The sequence below is a fragment of the Thermobia domestica genome, chromosome 2 (genome assembly GCF_964235325.1).
Source record: "Thermobia domestica chromosome 2, izTheDome1.hap1.1, whole genome shotgun sequence".
Taxonomy (NCBI): domain Eukaryota; kingdom Metazoa; phylum Arthropoda; class Insecta; order Zygentoma; family Lepismatidae; genus Thermobia; species Thermobia domestica.
The window spans coordinates 385,724,527-385,745,925 of NC_137455.1; the positions used below are offsets into that span (position 1 = coordinate 385,724,527).

At 35.2% G+C, this 21,399-nt stretch overlaps 1 protein-coding gene across 2 annotated transcripts in view; it reads right to left on the bottom strand.

The window, feature by feature from the left end:
• Window positions 1-4,448: 4,448 nt before the first annotated feature.
• Window positions 4,449-21,399, bottom strand: part of LOC145678892 (uncharacterized) — a 35,999-nt gene continuing 19,048 nt past the window's right edge. For both annotated transcript variants that reach the window (XM_081749473.1, XM_081749474.1), the window contains exons 4-9: window positions 17,697-17,945; window positions 16,952-17,122; window positions 13,714-13,797; window positions 9,665-9,832; window positions 7,781-7,948; window positions 4,449-5,280 (exon numbers count right to left, since the gene is read on the bottom strand). In XM_081749473.1, coding sequence (XP_081605599.1) covers window positions 4,457-5,280; window positions 7,781-7,948; window positions 9,665-9,832; window positions 13,714-13,797; window positions 16,952-17,122; window positions 17,697-17,945 — 1,664 coding nt within the window. In that variant the 3' untranslated portion in view covers window positions 4,449-4,456. The remainder of the gene's footprint in view (window positions 5,281-7,780; window positions 7,949-9,664; window positions 9,833-13,713; window positions 13,798-16,951; window positions 17,123-17,696; window positions 17,946-21,399) is intronic.

A 21,399-nucleotide genomic window follows, 5' to 3' on the forward strand; every position in this document is an offset into this window, starting at 1 on the left:
TGAAAATGTTCATATATCAAGTAAACATTTGTCCTTGCATTCACATAAAGCGATTCAGAACGTGCAATAATAATAATAATAATAATAATAATAATAATAATAATAATAATAATAATAATAATAATAATAATAATAATAATAATAGCGGTAGTAATAGTACTACTGAAAATTGAAGTCATAATTTTTTTCACATTTTTAAAGTTTCGGACATAAAAGTAACGCGTTACTAACGCGTTACTTTCGAAGTAAAGTAACAGTTACTTTTCGGGGGCAAGTAACGCGTTACATTTTAAGAAAAAGTAAAGTAACTTGTAACGCGTTACATTTTTACAAGTAACTTACCCAACACTGCTTGTACCACGAGCGTTCTTATAAAGAAACAATCAGAAAGTGAGCTATTACGTTTCCCAGTTTTAAGCAGTGTGGATGAAGAGCACAAAAGTACAGAAACCGCCGAGAATAAGACTAATAACTTTCCAAGCAAATCTCCAATGGAAAGTAATCAAACAGGAGAGCAGAAATATAAAGAAGAAATTCCACATTAGTGGAATTCAGGCGAACTAAACAAATTGCTGACACTTCGTGGGAGAAAATAACAAGGTAAAAGGCGCGAAGGAAAAATATACTTTGTGGTGGAACGTAAAGAACGAAAAATGCTTCCAGCAAAATGTGCATACAAGGATGCAAAGAAAGCATGTGAGAGAAGCTACATGTTCCATAAGATTGATGAAAATGAGAGAAGGAAGATCTTTGCATTGGTTTGGGCTTTTAATTCGTGGGATGAAAAGAAGGCATACGCGTGTGCATTAGTTAATTATCGCCCAATTTTGAGAAGGCGAACTCAAAATATTGCAGATGTTCCAAGAAAAACTCTCGATTACGACTGTTATTTACCTACAAAAGAGGGAAAGAAGGTGAGGGTTTGCAGAGATTTTTTCTGGTTATTACAGGTTTAAGGAAAGATATTTTTGAAGATTGGATAAAACCTCACAACATGCATACTCGTATCGAAGCGGAAAAATCCCCGCGTAAAAGAAAATTGGATTTCCTCAAAACAGCAGAAGTAGTTCAAAGAAACTGAAATCGGATTCGGTAAAACAATGGCTGTCAATTATCCCCAAAGTGCCAAATCACCACTGCCGCTCCTCCAGTAATCGAGTCTACGTGGAACCTGATTTTCGATCAGTTACTAACATGCACGCAATATATAAACAATGGTGTCAAGAAAATAAAGAAAAAAAGTTCTGCGATATTCTGGAGCAAGAGATCTCAGTCTTCAAGCCTAGAAAAGATCAGTGTGATACATGTTCAGCATACAAAGAAGGTAATTTAACAGCAGATGAGTTCAGTATTCATATCCAAAAGAGGAAGATCAAAGAGAAAAGAACTTGCCTTTTCTTCCATACCATGGTTGTTGTATCAATGGATGTCCAAAGTGTATTGCTGTGCCCCGAACTGTTGGTTTCAAAACAATGCTACTGTCAGAAACTTCAAATCCATAACTTCAGCATCTATGTCAAAAATACAAAAGATGTCCATTTGTGTTTTTGGCACGAAGAAGGGAATGTTTCGGCTAATGAATTCACAAGCTGCATAATAGATTTCATAGAGAATAAGTCTGGAACACCGAAAAAGATTATTCTCATTTCCGATGGATGTCAATATCAAAATAAAAACAAAGTCTTACTTAGTGTCTTGTCATATTTCAACCAAACTAAATGTCGAAAGAGAACAGATTATATTACAAAAGGGGCATACTATGATGGAAGTTGATAGCGTCCATTCTACGTTGGAGAGTATGTTTACCCCACCAATTTATTCATCTGCACATTATATATCCAAAATAGAAGAAGCCAGAAGAACTCAACCTTACAATATACATTATTTGGATCACCGGTTTTTCAAGGACTATGGAAAAGTACCGTCAAACTATCCTTCCATTATTCCTGGAAAGAAGAAAAGGGATCCTACTGTCAATGACATAACAGAGTTGTTGTACAAGGATGGCGACGTATTCTACAAGATTCGTCATACAGATGAGCAGGGCCGGATTTAGGCATGGGCCACTTAGGTCCGGGTCCAGGGCTGCAATTTTTAAAAAAACACGAAACTATTGAAAATACATATCACAGCCTTATGGGGAGACATTCTCACTAGACTTAATTCTGTGAGTGAAAAGATTCAATCCTATATGATTGCAGCTACAGTAGTGAGTCTGTACACATCTCTCACTACATTTGTGGATGAACTGAAAGATATGTTTAGGTTCTATAAGATGGCTGGTGAGAAAAAACTAAAGACTGTTCTTGAAACTGATGGTGAATGCATAGGAAGCAGGCATAAAAGATTAGGAAAAAGGAAGACATTCTTTGATGAATCAGAAGAGGAAAAGGATATAGAAAACCCGGATCATCGTCTTCAAGAAACCTTTGTTGTGGTCATTGACAAGCTTCTTTCCGAATTGAATAAGAGAATCGCAGTCTACAATGAATTACTCAGCAATTTTCCTCCTTAAGAAATCTATACAACTTGAGTGCCGAAAAAATCACCGCAGCAGCGACTTCTCTGCAGGAAATGTATACAGCTGATATAAAGGAATCTTCCTTTTGTTGTTGAGTGCCTTCATTTAAAAGGACTTTTAGCTCAAAAGAAGTTGGGAAGTGCTGAAGAAATGTCACTATCGCAACTTAATCGATTTCTCATATCGAAAAATCTTCAGGGCTTATATCCTAACATAAGTATTTGTCTTAAAGTGTTTTCAAGTATACCAGCAACTAACTGTGCGGCGGAAAGATCATTTTCTACACTGTCAAGAATCAAAAACTATTTGAGATCTACTCTTTCTCAGAAGAGACTGGTTCATCTAGCTGTTTCAGCCATCGAAAATGACTTGACTGTTAAACTTGATTTTGATTGTTATTAATGATGTTGCCAATGTGAAAGCAAGACGTAAACAGTTTTGATACACAAAAGTTTCAGAAATGTCATTTTGTAAATTTTTAAGTACAATAATATAACTCTTTATATCATTTAAGATTGTTTTATACTTTTCCGTCTTTTACACCATGTAATGTTGAATAGGTTAGGCAGAAGCCAGGTAAATTTTAATGAATCTACTCCAAATACTGGCCAGATATAGGCATTAAAATATATTACATAAAATTAGTAATAAGAAATAAGAACAGTAACAACTAGTAATAGCAATACTGTAGTCCTAATTATAATTTAGTAGCAAACGTAAAAGTAATATTTGAAGGGTAAGGGGAAAAAGGAGAAATGTCACAAAACTGCATTTTCGAGAAAACGGCGTTTTTATATTTTAAACCGCGTAAAAATAAGAATAGGGTAGTCAAATCTTTTGCCCCTTTTTACATGGACATTTCGACATCTACGCATGCATGGCATATACTGTCAAACAGTACCAAGAGTCACCAACAGATAGGACAAAGCACCCGATAAAGCACACACATGGATATTCTTTTTTTTTTTTTTTTTTTTCCCTCCTTACCCTTCATTTTAAGAAGTGGAGAATGGAAGTTTTGGGGAGCGATGCGATTGGTGTGGTTAGGGGCGACAATTTCACTATGGCCCTCGGGCGCAAAATGTGGAAATCCGGCCCTGCAGACAGAAATATAGCCGAGTGGAACCATTGAGTCTTTCTCATGAACCTTTGAAAATTGAGAAAACCAAATACGATAATCTGCAGGGTTTGAAAATGTTTATGCATAAAGACTATCAGCATTTTTATGATAATCTGAGACACTAAAATCAAAAGTAAAGTAAGTTCACACCAACAATGAGCATTTGAAAGACAATGTTTTATATTGACTTCATTATGCCAACTATATTATAACTATATGTCAACTATATTATATTAATTTCATTATAATGTTTTAATAAAATTATACTTTAAATTTAGATTGAAATTAAAGGCTTCAGATTCTCATTAAGTACGTATTAATTAATGTATACAAATCCTCTATGTGCTTATAAAGGCGCAAAAGGTAAACCAACATGTGCTATGTAAATACAAAAATGGTAATATTGTTGAAGCAAGTTACAATGTCTAGTGCATAATATACGCAGAACCAATTTTAATATATTTCCTAAGTGTTTCCGTGTATATTTAGCGAAATTTTAAGATTTTGGAATGTTTTTTGCTTCTCCTGAAAAGTCATGGTTTTAACACATAGCGGTTCTTCGAGGCGCAGCGACGATATGCACCATATGTTAGGTACTGTTGGTAATGTTACAAACTGTGCTTCTTCCCTTCCCAAATTTCCTTTCTGGTATAAGTGCTACATCCAAAATGCTTAAGTTCCTGGATTAATCCTTTACTATTTGCTGATGCTATGGGTTTCTGAGGATAATACAAAAATGTAAACGCCACATTCTACAAATCTAACATTTGGAAAGAGTATGTAGTTTAAAAAGAAAAACATCAAACATAAATAAATTAATAATAATTATTAACATTTGGAGGATACAATATACTATATCTATTATTACACTGCCGAGTTGGGTCAAATATCACACTCTCTGTGGGTAAAGACATTAAGTCTGAAACTGAAGTTTCTTTCGACCTTATCACATTGGCTAAACTCTTCAATCCATCACTGGTTTCTTGAATCACATTCACAGCGGTCACATCCACCGGTTTCAAACTTTCTAATTTCGCGTTTGTGTCCATAGAAGGAACGAATTCAGACATTGGAACTACCTCTGATCTAGTAATACTTGCGTATGATTTTAGTCGCTCCTCTGTTTGTTGAATGACATTTACAGCGTTCACATCAACCGGTTCCAGTGCTTTTAAGTCACTTTGCATGCCCATGACGTCACCACATATGTCCCCCGTTGCTGTAACCACACTTACACTGTTCATATGATTAACAGGACCAACGACTTGGTCGTTTTGGGTTGAAGAAATATTGGACTGGTTACTGGTCTGTAAAGAATCTAACTGCATTAAGTCCTGAACGTCACTGGATAAGACACTATCATTGTTGGGCATGACTTGTGACGTCTTTGTGATTGTTGAAACACAATTACTAATAATACTTTCTTCTGTCCGGACAGGCTGAGGTTCCGAAGTGACAGGCAAGTAGTTGGTGTTAACGGGACACGTATTGATCACAGATACCTGATAGTTGTTCTGCTGCTGCTGGGGGACTGCGAACGGCTCCCTTAGTTCCGGATGTGTATTCTTCATGTGCCGTTCCAGGTTGTCCTTTCGCCTGAATGTAGTGCCACATTCCTTGCAACTAAATGGGCGGTCACCTATAGGCACAAGAAAATGCATAAGCTAAATGTGGACAAACAAACATATTATGCAACATTTAATTGTAGCTCGTATCTTCTAGAAATAGCGAATGTCTCGTATATTCAACAGTTTCATATTGAGATTGAAGATGAGGCTAGCTTTTCTGACAGTTTATTTATTGCTTATTATTAAAGCAAGAATGCAGGTAATAAAATAATATCCTTCGACACCGATCACTCTATATCAAATCAGTAAAATCATAGAATATAATGAATTAAAGAATTCCGTGTAAAAATACAAATTACGTAACAAACAAACAAAAATCTACTTAAGAATTTTTTTCTAAGATTAATTCCTATGTGCTTATCGACATAACAGTTCCTGTTTTTATTTCAGGACAAACACAAAATAAACTCCACACCATGGTTCACGCTGTATATAAGTATCTCGGGGAATATAAACATTTTTGGCATATACCAATACCCTTACTTTTTAAAATACTGTAGTATCATCTAAAATTTCTGTAATTTCGTATTGATATTAAGAAAAGAAAACACATATTGATTTTTAAATAATTAATGACTATCTAGTGCATCTCCTAATATTACCTCTATATAAGCTATTAGAATTTGAAAAGAGTATCCCATAAACCATATAACTTTTGAAATACCCGCTATTTCTGTTTCATTAAGTTGGAAGCACTGCACGTTAACACGATTTTCATCTGTTGTTGTCTTCGTGCTTAGTACGCACGGAGCGTCGCATAGCGCATACTCATCATCTGTTTTCTGTACGGGTAGGAATGGAGCACTTCACGAGGAGGAACAGCGTGCAGTCATACTGAAAACTTATTACGAATGTAATGAATATTTGGTCAATGTAATGCACTAATAAGTCGACTATGATGAGACTGATTACTAAATTTGAGAAAGCCGGTTTGATTGAAGACATTAAACCATCGGCGCGTCCTCGTGTTTCAAAGATTGCATTCTTTAAGGGACACCCCTTATAATCTTTACATTATTAAACTGTATGATCTATTACTTGTGTAATCTTTACTATTTGTATAATCTTTGCATTACTAAACTGTATAATCTTTTTATCACTAAACTGTATAATCTATTACTTGTATAACATTTTCTTTATTAAACTGTATAATCTATTACTTGTATAATCTTTACAATACTAAACTGTATAATCTATTACTTACATAACCTTTACTTTAATAAACTGTATATTATTTGCATAACCTTTACTTTATTAAACTGTATTATCTATTACTTGTATAATCTTTACTTTATTAAACTGTATAATCTATTGCTTGGATAATCTTTACTAAACTGTGTAATTTATTACTTGTATAATCCATTTTATTAAACTGTATAATCTATTACTTGTATAACCTTTACTTTAATAAACTGTATGTTCTATTACTTGCATAACTTTTACTTTAATAAACTGTATATTATTTGCATAACCTTTACTTTATTAAACTATATAATCTATTACTTGCATAACTTTTACTTTATTAAACTATATAATCTATTACTTGTATAACCTTTACTTTATTAAACTGTATAATCTTTACTTAATCTATTAGTTGTATAATCTTTACCTAATCTATCACTTGTATAATCTTTACTTGTATAATCCTTTCTTTGTTAAACTGTACAATCTATTTGTATAATCTTTTCTTTGTTAAACTATATAATTTATTACTTGTATATGTTTTTCTTTATTAACCTTTACACGCCCTCCATGGTTTTAACAAAATCGTAAATTCTTACGTTGGGGGCTCTGGTGACCCCCCCTAATTATCACAGAGTCATGATTCATACACCGTTGGAAAGTTTATAGACAATCGTAGAAGAAGACGAAGGAACAGATGTCATAAAAATAAATGTAATTTACGTCAAAAAACTGAAACACCAAAAATTGATCATCTTTGACCCTCCCTGCTCCCCCATATAACCAAGAAGTACAAACACAGGACGTTACCATACAATGGCCTACGTCATTGCTTCACATATTAATTTTTATGAGTGTACACCCAAAGTGGAGCAATGTTGAAAAAAGCACGACTTTTACCCTCCTCCCCCCAACGTGGTACCTCCCACACGCATAAAATGCACATCGGCGGAAAGCTGCATCCTTCAGGAACACATTGGTAGGAAAATCACTTTCCTAGCTTAATTAGGGGCTGAGGTACTGAAGTTTAAGGGTACGACGCAGCAGTTGTGCCAATGGCCATTTAAGGGTTAAACTGTATAATCTATTACTTGTTTCTTTATTAAACTGTATAATCTATATTTGTATAATCTACACCTATTTTAGATTCTGAACCAAAGTATAATGCAAAATTCACTTGAATTTTGTTTTTCTTTCTTGTTTTTGGACTAACGTTCAATCTAAGAGTACCACAGTGATTTTTTTTTTTTTCTTTCTTCAGAAATATATCTAGTTCTAAGACATTTTGATAGTTGTGAATAATATTGTACAAAAGAAAGAAGCTCCTACCTGAATGAATAAAAGAATGCCGTTTAAGATCTTTAAAGTTTCCAAACGACCGTCCACAGATGGCACACTTGTAAGGCCTGTCCCCGGTATGGATGCGTCTATGGAAATCCAGGGACCATTTCAACCCAAAGCTCTTCCCGCAGTCTTCGCACATAAATCGCTTCTCTCCTGAAACAGCAACAACACATTCAGTATTCCGAAAATGTATATGCGAGGGACGATTGACAAATTTCATGCGTTTTCCAGAAATATTGGTACTAGGTAATATAATACGACTATTAGAAACAGTAGTTTTTAGGATGATTACCATCAAATGTTGTGTTTCCTGTCTCTGGCGGTTTTGTTTCAGAAATCTTAATATAATGATCTGTAAAGTCACAACGGACGAATGGCGGAGGAAGAATCAAACAACCATTAAACACACCCAAAAAAATAATTCTCAAAGAAATTCATCCTGTTGGGGAGAAACTTGCCTCTTTCTATTTTCCATTGTGAAAAACTCCGCTACTGATTTTTTAAAAAAGAGTAGCATGACCAGTGAACATGAATCTCGCACCAGACCACTCCCAACACAATTACCTAAAGAAACAAGTTTCAAAATCGACCAAACACCTTAGACAAACAGCCAAAGTTATAGGTATATCGTATGAGAGAGGGTACAACATAATATGACTGAAGAATGAGCACAAGAAAATTTACTTAATATCTATGGCAAAGTTCTATGAACGCTAACTTCAAGAGCACAATCCAACTACTTTTCGGTTAACACATATAGCCTGGATATGGATCTAAGTTACCGCTCACCTTCTGTCACCTTCAAAGCTTTTTCAGACCAGCAATCCTGAGTGAGGTTTCTTTTGGGTTTTCCTAATTCAAATGTGGCAAATGCCGGGATGGACCTAACACAATGGTTCCAGACCGTTTCCTTCCTTCCCAATCCGATTTCCAGGACAAAGTGTTCACCAAGGATCGTCATCCTTCATATGTCACGGGCTAACATGACGATAGATACGGAAAGCCCAGAAAGCTAATTCTCTGAGGATATTATTATGGTAAACACCCTACCAAAATGGAGAAGTAAATGGAGAATACTGTTCTGAATTACTGAGGAGCTTACAAGAATAATACAATTGTGACCAGTGTGTAAAGTTGTTCAAAATCATCATGGAACATCACGATAACGCCCGAGTTTATAGCGCATGAATGTTCCAAAAAAAAACTACGAAAGACTGTGGCTATTTACCTGTCCTTGGTATATCCAAAACTCCTTCAATTCAAGAAAAGCTGAATAGGACGAAAACAGAGAAAAGAAGTCATAAGAAGCTACTGGTATTCCTCTATCTTTGCAATTTCTTCAGATTTACATAGGTTTACAAATAGTTCTCTATTGTGAGACATACATGAAACTAAGGAAATGATTTCCTTTTCTTGGTGAACTTAGAAATTTGTCCATCACCACTGTGAATAATTCCACAGATGTCTGGAATTATTAGCTTGTCTAATCTTACTTTTTAATCACCAATGCTGCCGTATGAATTATTTAAAAGTTAAAGCAGCTCAAAATTGTTTAACATATTGTCTACATACTGAAATAATCCCAAGAATAGTTCTACAGTAAAACTGAAAAATTCTACCTAAGGCATCACCAGACCAAAATACATTTGTTTCCTATATGATAACAGATTTTCGATTTTTATTAAACATAAAGAAAAAAAAGCTCTCCTATTCAATGAATGTGCTGCTTAGCGCGAAAGTTGCACTTTCCATTATGATGAGTTCAAGAAGTTAAAATATGTTTCTAAAGTATTTAACTCTTTTAAAAATGTTCGGCGATATTTACACGTAATACCTTCTCATTCCTTTGTAGAATTTCGTGACATGTACCTGTATGAATGATAAGGTGTTTCTTCAGATTGGTCTGCTCAGTAAACCTCTTGGGGCAATGTGGACAGGGATAGGGTCGCTCTCCTGTATGAGTCAGTCGATGATTTCTCAGCGCATGCGCATTAGTGAAGCCTTTGGCACACACGTCACACACGTAGGGACGCTCACCTGAAACAATGAAATAAAAATAAACAGCATATTCAAAGGAAGTTGGTCGGTTGATTAGAGCTGAACGAGTATTTTCTACAGCGAGATCAAGAGACGGACCTATTATGTAAATGGGAGCCCGAGGCAAGTACCCCTTTCAGAAGTGAACACGGGAGCAAACAGATACAAAGCACGCGCGTTAGCCAACCCGCCAAGAAAGGTCATTGAATGAAATTTAAGGTATTCTATTCCAACTTGCTTGCAACATGTGTTCCCAGTCGTGTTATCGTCATTCGAGTTGTCATTTGTGCAACACTTCTACAGATATTTAAGTTCTGCACAGCGTGTTTATAAATCAATGGTGCGTTTTTAAAAATTAATAATAAATCTATTTATTACCTTACACACATAAAACCTACATTTTAAGCATTGTCAGTTGTCTAAGTTTCTCTTGCGCTATCTGCTGTTTGCTTGTCATGTTTACTGCGGAACTGCAACATCAGTTTCCGAGATGACGATGTAATAGGAAAAGGCTTTCTGTGTGTTCCGTTTTGAGTTGTCCAGATCTGTGGTTACAGTGCAGCGTATGTTTCGTGCAGGGTTTAGGAAAGACCCACCACACAACAATAACATAAATAGGTGATACCGACAGCTCGTGGATTTCACAGGAATGTACGAAAGCTTCTTCACCACCGCTGGATTGGACGTGCTGCAATGGAAAAGAACCTTCTCCCGTGGCCACCCCGTTCGTCGTATTTAACACCATGCAATTTCTTTCTTTCGGAGGTTTGTTAAAGACAGAGTTTATGTACCGTCAATGTCCGTGTCCCTTGAGGAAGTCTGTGATCAGATAACGCATGCATTGTAGACCATCACGGTGGACGATCTACACAGAGCATGGGAAGAATTTAATTACCGTGTAGATGTGTGTCGTGTAACTAAGTATGCACATATTGAAGGATTGTGATTAATGAATCAAACTTGGACAGTTGCCGCTGCTTATGCTGTAGGGCTTGCCCATATGAGGTAATAAATAGATTTACTATCAATTTTTAAAACGGTAGCATTTATTTATAAACACGCTGTATTTTACAGTTCAAATGAATCTGTGCTTTTGATTAATCTGTACTAATATTAATAAAATAACAGACTGTATATAATAAGTTCAAATACACTTGTGTGTATTAGAATCAAAATAAGTAGTACCAATTACATTGAAAAATCTCAAACTAATCATACATACATAATTTATATATATATATATATATATGATATATGAGTTCCACTTCATGACGTGTCAGAGCTAATATATTTGAATGTTGAGTGTGAGATTTATCAATTAGACAGCGCTAAACCATTCTCGTCTTTATATAATAGTTTTGGAAAGAAAAAAATAATACACTGAAGGTACTAAATAAAGACATTTAGCTTTCAAACCTTGGACGGTTCGCCAATGAGTGTGTATACGAGAAAAGAAAGAATAAAAAATAGAGAGATAGAACCGGTCGTATGTCACACTTGGTCACCGATGGGAAATTATTTCTGTTTTATCTATTATCTAAATTATTCAGCAAATCCATGAATACAGATGATATATTTCCTCTTAAATTCTGTTTCTCGATAACTTCAGTCATGCTAATAAATAAATAAATCAATAATAATATACACATTCTATGCTATGAGAATACGAAAATTAGTTACCTAAGATCTTACTTTTCTTCAAATTACTACAGAAACAATGACAATGCTTCAAAGCTACTTGCTTTTCACCTGAATTTACAGGTTTCCCTTCTTTGTGCTTGTTACAAAAACTTGGAGCAGCCAGTAGCTTTCCTCTTTGTTTCAGCAACATTTTTAAACAGCGGTGTGAACTTAGCATATTTTGACATTGGTTGTAACTGTTTTTTCTTAAACTCTGATTTCGGCCCAAGATTTAGGTCCTATATAAAGGTGTACTTTTAGTGGATTCGCAATGTTTTCAGTATCCTTAGCAATACATTAATATATTGTATCTATTGTGGACTATTTTCTTTTGAAAGAATCAACCCATTATTCGTCCCATTTTCAGTGCTGCTAACTTACAATGATTCTTCATTGAAGAATCGTTCTCAAACAATCCTGTCATGTCAGAAAAATGGGTTGAAGTAGTTATTATATGACTGACTGACTGACTGACACACACACACACACACACACACACCAAAAAGCAGATCTCTCGCTGTTCTTATTTAAGATATTACGTTCCATATATTTCATTACAAATGAGGAAGTGATCAAAATTAAAAAGAAAATAAAGAGAGAGAGAGAGAAATTAAGAAGGATAAAAACTATTTCACTGATTAATTACGAAGCATAGGACATTTAACTACAGTTCAAGAAGAAATCAATAAAATCAAATCATTAAAATATTGATTCATTTTAAAATAATTACTTTTTTTTTTTTTTTTTTTTTTTTCACGCAATTCCTGTCCTTCCTATAACATTACCTAACCATCGCAATTGTATATCTTGTAGTTTTCTCTTTGGCCTGATACTTTTACTGTATCCTTTCTTCGTTCATTACTAATTCTGACCTTCTTGGCTTCTCCACACACCCATATTAGTATTCTCACTTCTTGGACTTCATTCTATTCAAGTTCATTATACGATGGGATATTTCTACGCAATACATCACTGCTAAACTGGATAAAAACAAATATAAACAGTTAAGAATGCTCCAAGAGTACTGCCACAACGAACTTAAAGAGAACTGTTTGCTGTCTACGGCAAATTGCTTTATATATATACATATATATATTTTTAAAAAATACAAAGATGGTAGACTATCTGTCTCATAACTAGAGGAAGAATAATTGTATATGGGAAGCTGGAATGCCTTAAAAGCATGTTGCTGGAGCCATGAGCCTGGATATTAAAACAGTAGAATATTGAATTGAACGATTCGAAACAGAATAGGGATTACAAACTAAAGCGAAACTGAGTAGACCGAAAGTGACAACAGAAGACGAAAATGTTTCGATTATTAAAGCTAACGCAGCAAACCCATTCGCAGCTGCAACAAACCTGAAAACAATTTAGGTCTTGAATGCAGTGCACAGACATGTAACTACTCATATTATTTGTTCTGCTTTGCAGGTCAAACTAACAAACCCACATATACATGCTCGCTTAGAGTTCGCAAGGACGCACATCAACAAGCCACAAGTCTTGTGGAACCGTGTAATCAGGAGTGATGAGAAAGTGTTTAGTTTATACGAAGGAGGAAACCCGTTAAAACGTTCTACGATATGTTGTTTTACGAAAATACATGCTCAAAATTGAAAAATTCGCAAAATATCATCTACGACTTACGGTTCCCGAGATACGTCTGTTTAAATCTCCCGAAATCCGAACTTTTTTTGGCCAGTATCCTCAGGTTACTATTTGGTATCAAAATCTTCACTATCCTCTTAGGTGTTGCTTAACACCAATGGCATCTCTCTATGACTTACGGTTCCCGCGACATGGCTCCTTAAATCTCCCGAAATCGGAACTTTTTTGGCCAATACCTGGGGAACGGTAAGAGTGACGCGAGAAATTCCATCACTTTCTAAGATAGTTTTTGATGCTCTATCGAATGGAGGACGCAAAATTGAAAAATTCGCAAAATAACCGACAAACAGACACACAGACACACACACACATACACACAGAGAAAGAGAGAATTCAGTAACAAAATTCTTAAGATCGTTGAAAATAAAAATCCCCAGAATTACGAGGGGGGGGGGGAATCGTGCATGTCGTCTATCTTATGTAAAATAAATAAATAAATAAATAAATAAATAAAATTAAAAAAAAAGGTAATTCATTCAGATCAACTTTCACTAATACTTTCAAATAGTATAACATGGAATATAACATACCTGTGTGACATCTCATATGCCTTGTTAATTTTCCTCTTTGATTAAATCTCTTTGGACATACTGTGCACGCATACGGGCGATCACCTAAAATCAATAAACCACATTCTGAAAATGTTCCTTCATTGTTCTTGTGCAGATGCATATGTTAATCACACATAAGGAAATAAACCCAAGCCTTTCAAGGTTTTTTTGTTTTAAAAAAAAGCAACAGAGGAAGGCAAGAACCACACAATAGAGAACAGGTACATGGTTATTTTGGGCATCACTACAGTGAACAGATTATAAATATACGCAAGTTGCAAATGAAAACGCGTATACGTGTCTGTCTCGGTAGAAAAAGAAAAAAAAAAAAATACGCAGTGTATTGCATCTACCATATAGAGAGTGCACCGGGTTCGATTTCCATTGGAGACGCATGTCACCGGTTAGGAGTCCAAACGTCCATGTCTAATATAGTCGCATATATATGGCGTTCTAAAAATGATGCCCCACAGACTACAGATCAGTATTCTACAAGTCAAAATAAAGAGAAAAAATATCTATAATTGTACACCTTTCGGGTCTTCGTCTAGAGATGCAAACTGCACTATGTGACAACGTCGCAGAAAAGAATCATAAAGAAAATCTACCAATCTATAAAATAGTTACATTGATTCTTTCCAGATGAAAGTTAAAGTTGATACACGTTGACAGTAGCATCACTTATTAGCATGGCAATCGATGTAACTCTTTGATGGCTTTGTAGAGCAATGCTAATGGTTCCAAGTTAATGTGCGACGTTATGATTCCTTACAGTGGGTGAAGGAAGCCCTGGAGGGTATGCCAATATGTAAGATTTTCGCTTTATTTTGACTTAAAGAATGGTGCTCTGTTGTTCGTGGGCGCCATCTTTAGAACACCCGATATGGATAGATATAGATATTATATCAGTGGAGTAGGGGTGCTATACTTCTAGACAGGATTTTTATCATTAAATTATTTTTTCTAAACAAGTGAATGTTGAGAATGTAAAACCACGCTCAGAAATTACCATTCTACTTTTAGACTTTTGTAATTTCTGAACATTATCCCTAGCTTTCGACTTTCCCCCGGAGTCTTGGTCTGGGAGGATAGAACAGAAAGAAGGAAAATAAAAACATCAAGGAATAAAATAGACCGGACTTACCAAGGGAAGAACTGTGCTGGAAAACACGTTGTCCAGTACACCGGTTAAACATCAAATGGTGGAGTCGATGTGTACGTTCCGTCTATTCTTTGATGAAAGGTTGCCAGCTCATGCTATTATTTTCTTTACGCCATTGCTGTGAGAATGATAAACACAACACAACACAAGGTACAAGATTCAAAAATGTTATTGCGGACCAGAAATGAAGTAGAGAGTTCGCATTTGAAAATTTATTTATTCATTTTTTTAAAAAATGGACAAGGGATGTTTAAGTAATAAATAGGAAGCGGTAATTACAAAATTCTCACAGCATTAGTATAACAACGAAAATAGCAGCATGATAAAAGAGAATGAAATGAAATCTTTTTAAGTTTTACGTCCCACGGTTGTGCCGGCAAGGCTGAAGGGGACGGTGACAATTAGAAATTAAGGAAATAGTGGAATGAAGAAAATGAAAGGAAGCGAGGGAACAACGAGAAAACCCACGCACACGGTGTTTCTCCACCACAAAATTCGCTTAGGGCGAGCTAGGCTCGAACTAAGGGCCCCCTGCACCAGAGCTGAACGCTCTACTACTGAGCCACCGTGGCCTGATAATAGCATGAGCTAGCAACCTTTTACCAAAAGAACAAAAGAGCGCACAAATTGACTCTGCCATATTGCAGCTACATAATCACCATCTGATGTTTAATCGGTGTAATTGATGTGTTTTCCACATCCGTTGGTACGTCCGTTCTATTTTATTCCTTAATGCTTTTATTTTTTTTCTTCCTGTTTTCATCCTCCGTGACCAAGACTCCAGAAGAGAGTCGAAAGCTCGGAAGTACAAGTAATATTTAGGAATTATAGAAATCTGTAAGTAGAAGTATATATTATTTACAATGTACGGAACTTTAGAAAATATTCAAACATAACTAGAGTTATGAAAAAAATTGTGGTGCATCTTGAGATATTTTTCTATGATATTTTGCAAAAATTAGTGTTTCCTTATTCACGTAGTTCAAATCTCTGGATTACTTTTTCTATCACTTAATTCATGTTTCTTCTCCTCTGTTATATATATAAACAGCACTTAAGGTTGATTCTGTAGATTTGCATGCCTTTTTCTCTTTCCTCTTCTTTCTGTCTATGATGATGATAACGATGAAACATATAAAGAGCTGATATTATTTTTACTGAACGCAAGAAACGAAACTACTAAGTAGTTCAAAAAGCGATTCGTAGATTTAAACTCTATGAATAATGAAACAGTGAGGTTTCCAAAATATTGTAGAAAAATAATGTCCTAAGATGTACCCCACATGTAACAAGTTTTGTTCTCTTTTATGTAAATTTGTGCGTTAAAATGCATATTTTTATGTATTATTATATAGGGTGTTTCAAAACAACACCGACAACGCATGGGAGGTGATTCTTGACGTCAAGATAAGACAAAAGGTATAGACCAACATGGGTGCAGAAATACGTCATTTCAGAGTCATAGGCTGCCAAAAACATGAAAAAATAAACTTTAAAGGTCCATAGCTCCAATAGTAAGGGGCCTACCGTAGCCAGGCCAAGACTTCACTTAGGAACTAATATGGGCGCTATCCAAAAATACATGTTTCAGAATCCTAAGCCAGTCACGCAACAATTTTCATAGAGGGAGTTTGGCTACGGGCATATAATTTGAAGTACTGCAGGATTCTGAAACATGGATATTTGGATAAGGCACATACTGATTCCTAAGTGAAGTCTTGATCCGACTACAGTAGGTCCCACAGTATTGGAACTATGAACCTTTTAAGTTCATTTCTTCATGTTTTCGGCAGCCTATAACTCTGAAATGACGTATTTCTGCACCCAGGTTGATATATACCTTTTGTCTTATGTTGTGTCAGGAATCCTCTCCCAAACGTTGTAGGTGTTGTTTTGAAACACCCTGTATAACTAGAATTTACTTTAAAATAAATCTGTAATATTTCATTGTGTCAGCTATCTTCCCAACAACAGCAAGACAGATTTTAAATTAGAAATAAGAAAAAGATGTCTAAAGATAAGCTATTTAAAAGATAAAGTGAAAACACTCATCACCTGTGTGGTTCCGTTTGTGGTATTCGAAGTGAGCTTTTGACACAAATCCTTGTCCACAGAGTTCACAGCGCAGAGGCTTATTTCCGGAAGGACAAAATTCATGGTACTTGATATGAGCTCTCGTTTTAAAGCTTTTTCGGCAGACAGTGCATTGAAACATTAGAGGTTTACCTGCAAGAACAGAAGAACGTAATTTAGCAAATCTTTCTCAGGGCGTCATCACAGAATAGAGAAGAGAAAACAAAATACACTTCTTAGATATAATCGCACAGCTTTAAGTTGTATGTGGATCTGATTGTGGTAAAATACCCATGTCTGTCTGTATTTCTATCATACACAGGGTGTTAATGAACTCAGTATGCCATTACTGAGAATAGATAAGTCAAAAGTAGTTAAGTATAACAGTCTGAATAAAATCCAAATGAGGTATTGTGATTGAAAATTAACACAGCAGAATTGTACTTACTTCACTTGGCTTGTGAGATGTGTAAACCTACGGTAATTTTATTATTTTCTCACTATGTAATTTTTATTAATTTTCTCAATATCTTCAACAACAAATATTCTAAGAACAGAAATGCAATTTTGGTAAACCCCTTAAAAGTGCTACTTAAAAATACATTTTCTTTTATGAGTTCAAGAAACATGCTGGTGTGCTACGATATACAAAGCTCTTTCATACCATAAGGGCTATTACTGAATACAAATAAGTTTCCAAGTATAGATGTGACTAAAAAAGAGATACCTGGTGTTACATTAATATGGCTATATATAACCAATGGTTTTCGCTTTTTCACTACTTTAGGTTCTGGTTCCGCTGGAACTTCTGTTGCTTCAGATGGCTCTGCTTGTTGATTATGAGAGGTAATGATGCTTTCCCGAATGGAATTCTCAGGATTCCCACCATCCGAGTGCACTGAGGCTTCTGTTCCATCGTCATAACTGTTGTCGACGAATGGGATTTCGTTATCAGGTTCTGTTGACAAAACACCACCTGAAAGGTTAAACGATCTCTTCATATGGTTTACGATTTTAAAAGCTGATAACAGTCTTTAATTTTATATAAATAATTAGAACAAAAATAGGCACATGAAAATGAAAAAAATTGATATTGGATTGGCAAGAAAATAATGCCGATCTTCAGGCGAAATTTTAAAAAGAAATGTATTGACTTACAATAAGCTTTATCAAAGCAAGAACAATCAGATTCAATACAACGAGAAGTAAATGTATTGATGTGGGTGGGAACCCTAGAATTATAAATATGTGAGTAAAGGGAGAGTGATCCTTATCATTATATCTTTATATATATCATTACACTTGGAAAAGAATTATACCTTTAGATTGATCAATGCCGAGTGTAGTTTTTACAGTCTTTAAGGGTTTCTAATTGAGTGACAACATTCTCTCACGTGTGGTTTCAACAGAATTCACGACACTGTGAAAGTTTTGTGCAAACTACTGGGGATCATAACCTTCTCTCAGTAAATTTTCAGCTTCGCAAAGGGTTTGGCATATTACTATCACTTTTGTCTTGCTCCTGTGCAAAGCGTTGTGTTGTTGTAGAGGATTTCTTAATTACATGCGACAACGTCGTCTATTGTGCCAAGGTTTGTTTTATTGTGCGAAAGAAGTGTAGAAAAGATCATAGAGAGACATGTTTTTTTATTATTAGTAGATTTTTTCGATTATTTTTTCAATATCTCTTATTGTTTACAAGATTTGAGCCAACTTCAGGTTGGAGTTTCTAATTCATGTATGATCCGTGTTTTGTTTCTTCTTGCATGCAGTATGTAATAAGCAAATACATTACACACACAATTAATTATAATGTCAGTGATATATGGTATTCACTGGGCAAAACACTTCAAACAATAAGGATTCATCTTAGACTGGAGAAATGGTTATCCTTCGTTTTTCATTATAATTTGGTCGTGAAACAAACGCCGAAGAGATATACTAACCATGTATATAAGTGTGTGGTGTTGGAATGTATAACTCGTAGGATACGATACTTTTTAAAATTTCAATACTTCCAGTGCAATCCAAAAAAATGCAATAAAGAAATCACGGCCACGTTTTTTTTAAATATTCAATTAGAATTGAACAATCTACACAAATTTTGCAATCGATCAGTGAAAACGGCATCTTTCTAGAGCCTGTGGTTTCCGAGATATCATTCTATTATGAAAATTTTTGAGGAAACATGCAATGTTTTGTACATGGAACTGCCTGTAAAAGCCTGTCAGATTTTGACAGGCATTATATTGGCGCCTGTTTCGGCGAAAACACATGTAAAGAAAATATTACAGGCACATTATCTTCAGGTGATATGCATGTCGAAAAGTATTAAACTTCTGTTGAAAAATATTGCACAGAAACACGCGTTGTACAGAGCCTGTACATTAAAATAAGAACATGCAATGTACCACTCACATGCAAGTAAATGGAGGGAACATTTGCACGTAAAGTACCTTGAATGGATTGGTGATAACATTCGCAATACAGTAAGAATGCAAAGTACAAGGAAGGTACCTGTTTATCAACACGTAATATACACGTGTGACATTCGCATTACATGTAAATACCATGTATTAGCGTATAGCATGAAAACGCATGATGTAGAATATGTTATTTTACATTTATCATTTTCCTGTACATGCGAAGTGTGTAATGCCCCTACGTGCAGTGTACAGGCAATGTACAGGTGAACGGGAACATGCACTGATCATGATTGCCAATAAATGCATTAAACACATACGTGTGGTAAACAAGGTGGATTGGAGCTAAACATTCACGTTATAAGCATAGGAGACATGTAATATTCAGACACCAAGTCTCCAATTCGACATTCGTTATGTAAGGTTCTGACACGTATAATACATGGGGTTACAGCTAAATACATTGCCTGTATTATTTTCGTGGATATGCGAAATGTGAACCCACCTATATGCAATGTACAAGTAATGTGCAGGTAAACGGAAAATGCAATGATCATGATTGCCAATAAATGGGTTAAACAGGTGCATGCAATGAACAACGTTGATTGGAGTGAATCATTAATCTTCCAGGTGTAGGAAACATGTAATATTCAGGCACCAAGTCTCCAGTTTGCCATGCACATATGCAAGGTCCTGACACATGTATAGTACGTTGGAATAGAATTGGACACATTGCCTGTAATATGCAACGTGTGAATTCATCTACAAGCAGTGTACAGGCAATGATCATGACTGCCAATAAATGGATTAAACAGATACATGTAGTGAGTAAATAGTTTAAACAGGTAAATGTGATGGACAAGGTTGATTAGAGTGAAACATTCACGTTACAGGCGTAGGGAACATGCAATATCCAAACATCAAGTCTCCACTTTGACATGCCCATATGCAAGGTGCTGACACATATACAGAGGCGTGCGCAGATCTTTGGATTAGATGGACTGGACCCTTGGATGTACACGCAAATTTTATGTACACTTAATGCGATGTACTTTACATGTACATTCCGCTAACACACCCATTAATTCGCTAACACCTGTATTTAACATGTCAATTACATTTTTATCAAATGAAAAGCAGCTGTCGTCAGATTCTCATGAGGTAACGTTTATGTCAACTACATGGAATATGTCAGTTATGTACATGTCTTTCCACTCTATACATGTTGTTTACACGCATTTTTCACGTTGCAAGGTTGCAACTATATCAACATGAAAACTACCCGTTTCCGTTAAATGAACATGCAATGATCGTGAAAAAAATCCATACCTGTCTCATGCGTTTAAAAGTGTTCCATTTTTAGGCGCATGTACAGGCGCCTGTAAAAATATGCTTGTTTATGCATGTTTCACAGGCGCCTGTAAACCACCTGCATTTTCTGTCTGGGAAAAGAATTGGCCATAAACATATAAACTGTTTTTGACCACAAACATATAAATCTAGCATTTTAATATATTCACATGGGGTTAGTGTGTGTTTGGTGTTGTATGTGTAAATCAATAATGGTTAGTGAATAGTGGAGAAAGAAGCACAATGTGGAAATTAGCGAAAGGTGAAAAACCAAAGTGAGATAAAGCATAGTTCATAATTGTAATGATGAGCTAGAAACAGTGAAAATAAATGGCAATATATCGCAAATAAAAACAGGTGAAAACCTAAGTGAAATAAATAATAAATTATGATAGTTGAGAAATGAAAGTTAATAAAGAAACTACCAAGGGAAACCAAGAAAACATCAAAAAGGAGCGAAGAACTTACAGACAGAAACCACATACACAGTGTATTAGAGGAGATATTAGACAAAGAAGAGACTAAATAATTGTGAAAAGTAAGATAATGACAAATAATAAAACCTAAGGCCTAGAAAGGCTAAAGACAAACAAAACTAAATATTATGATCTATTTTTTATTTATTTTATGTTATTTTGGAGTGCTGGGAGTTATAAT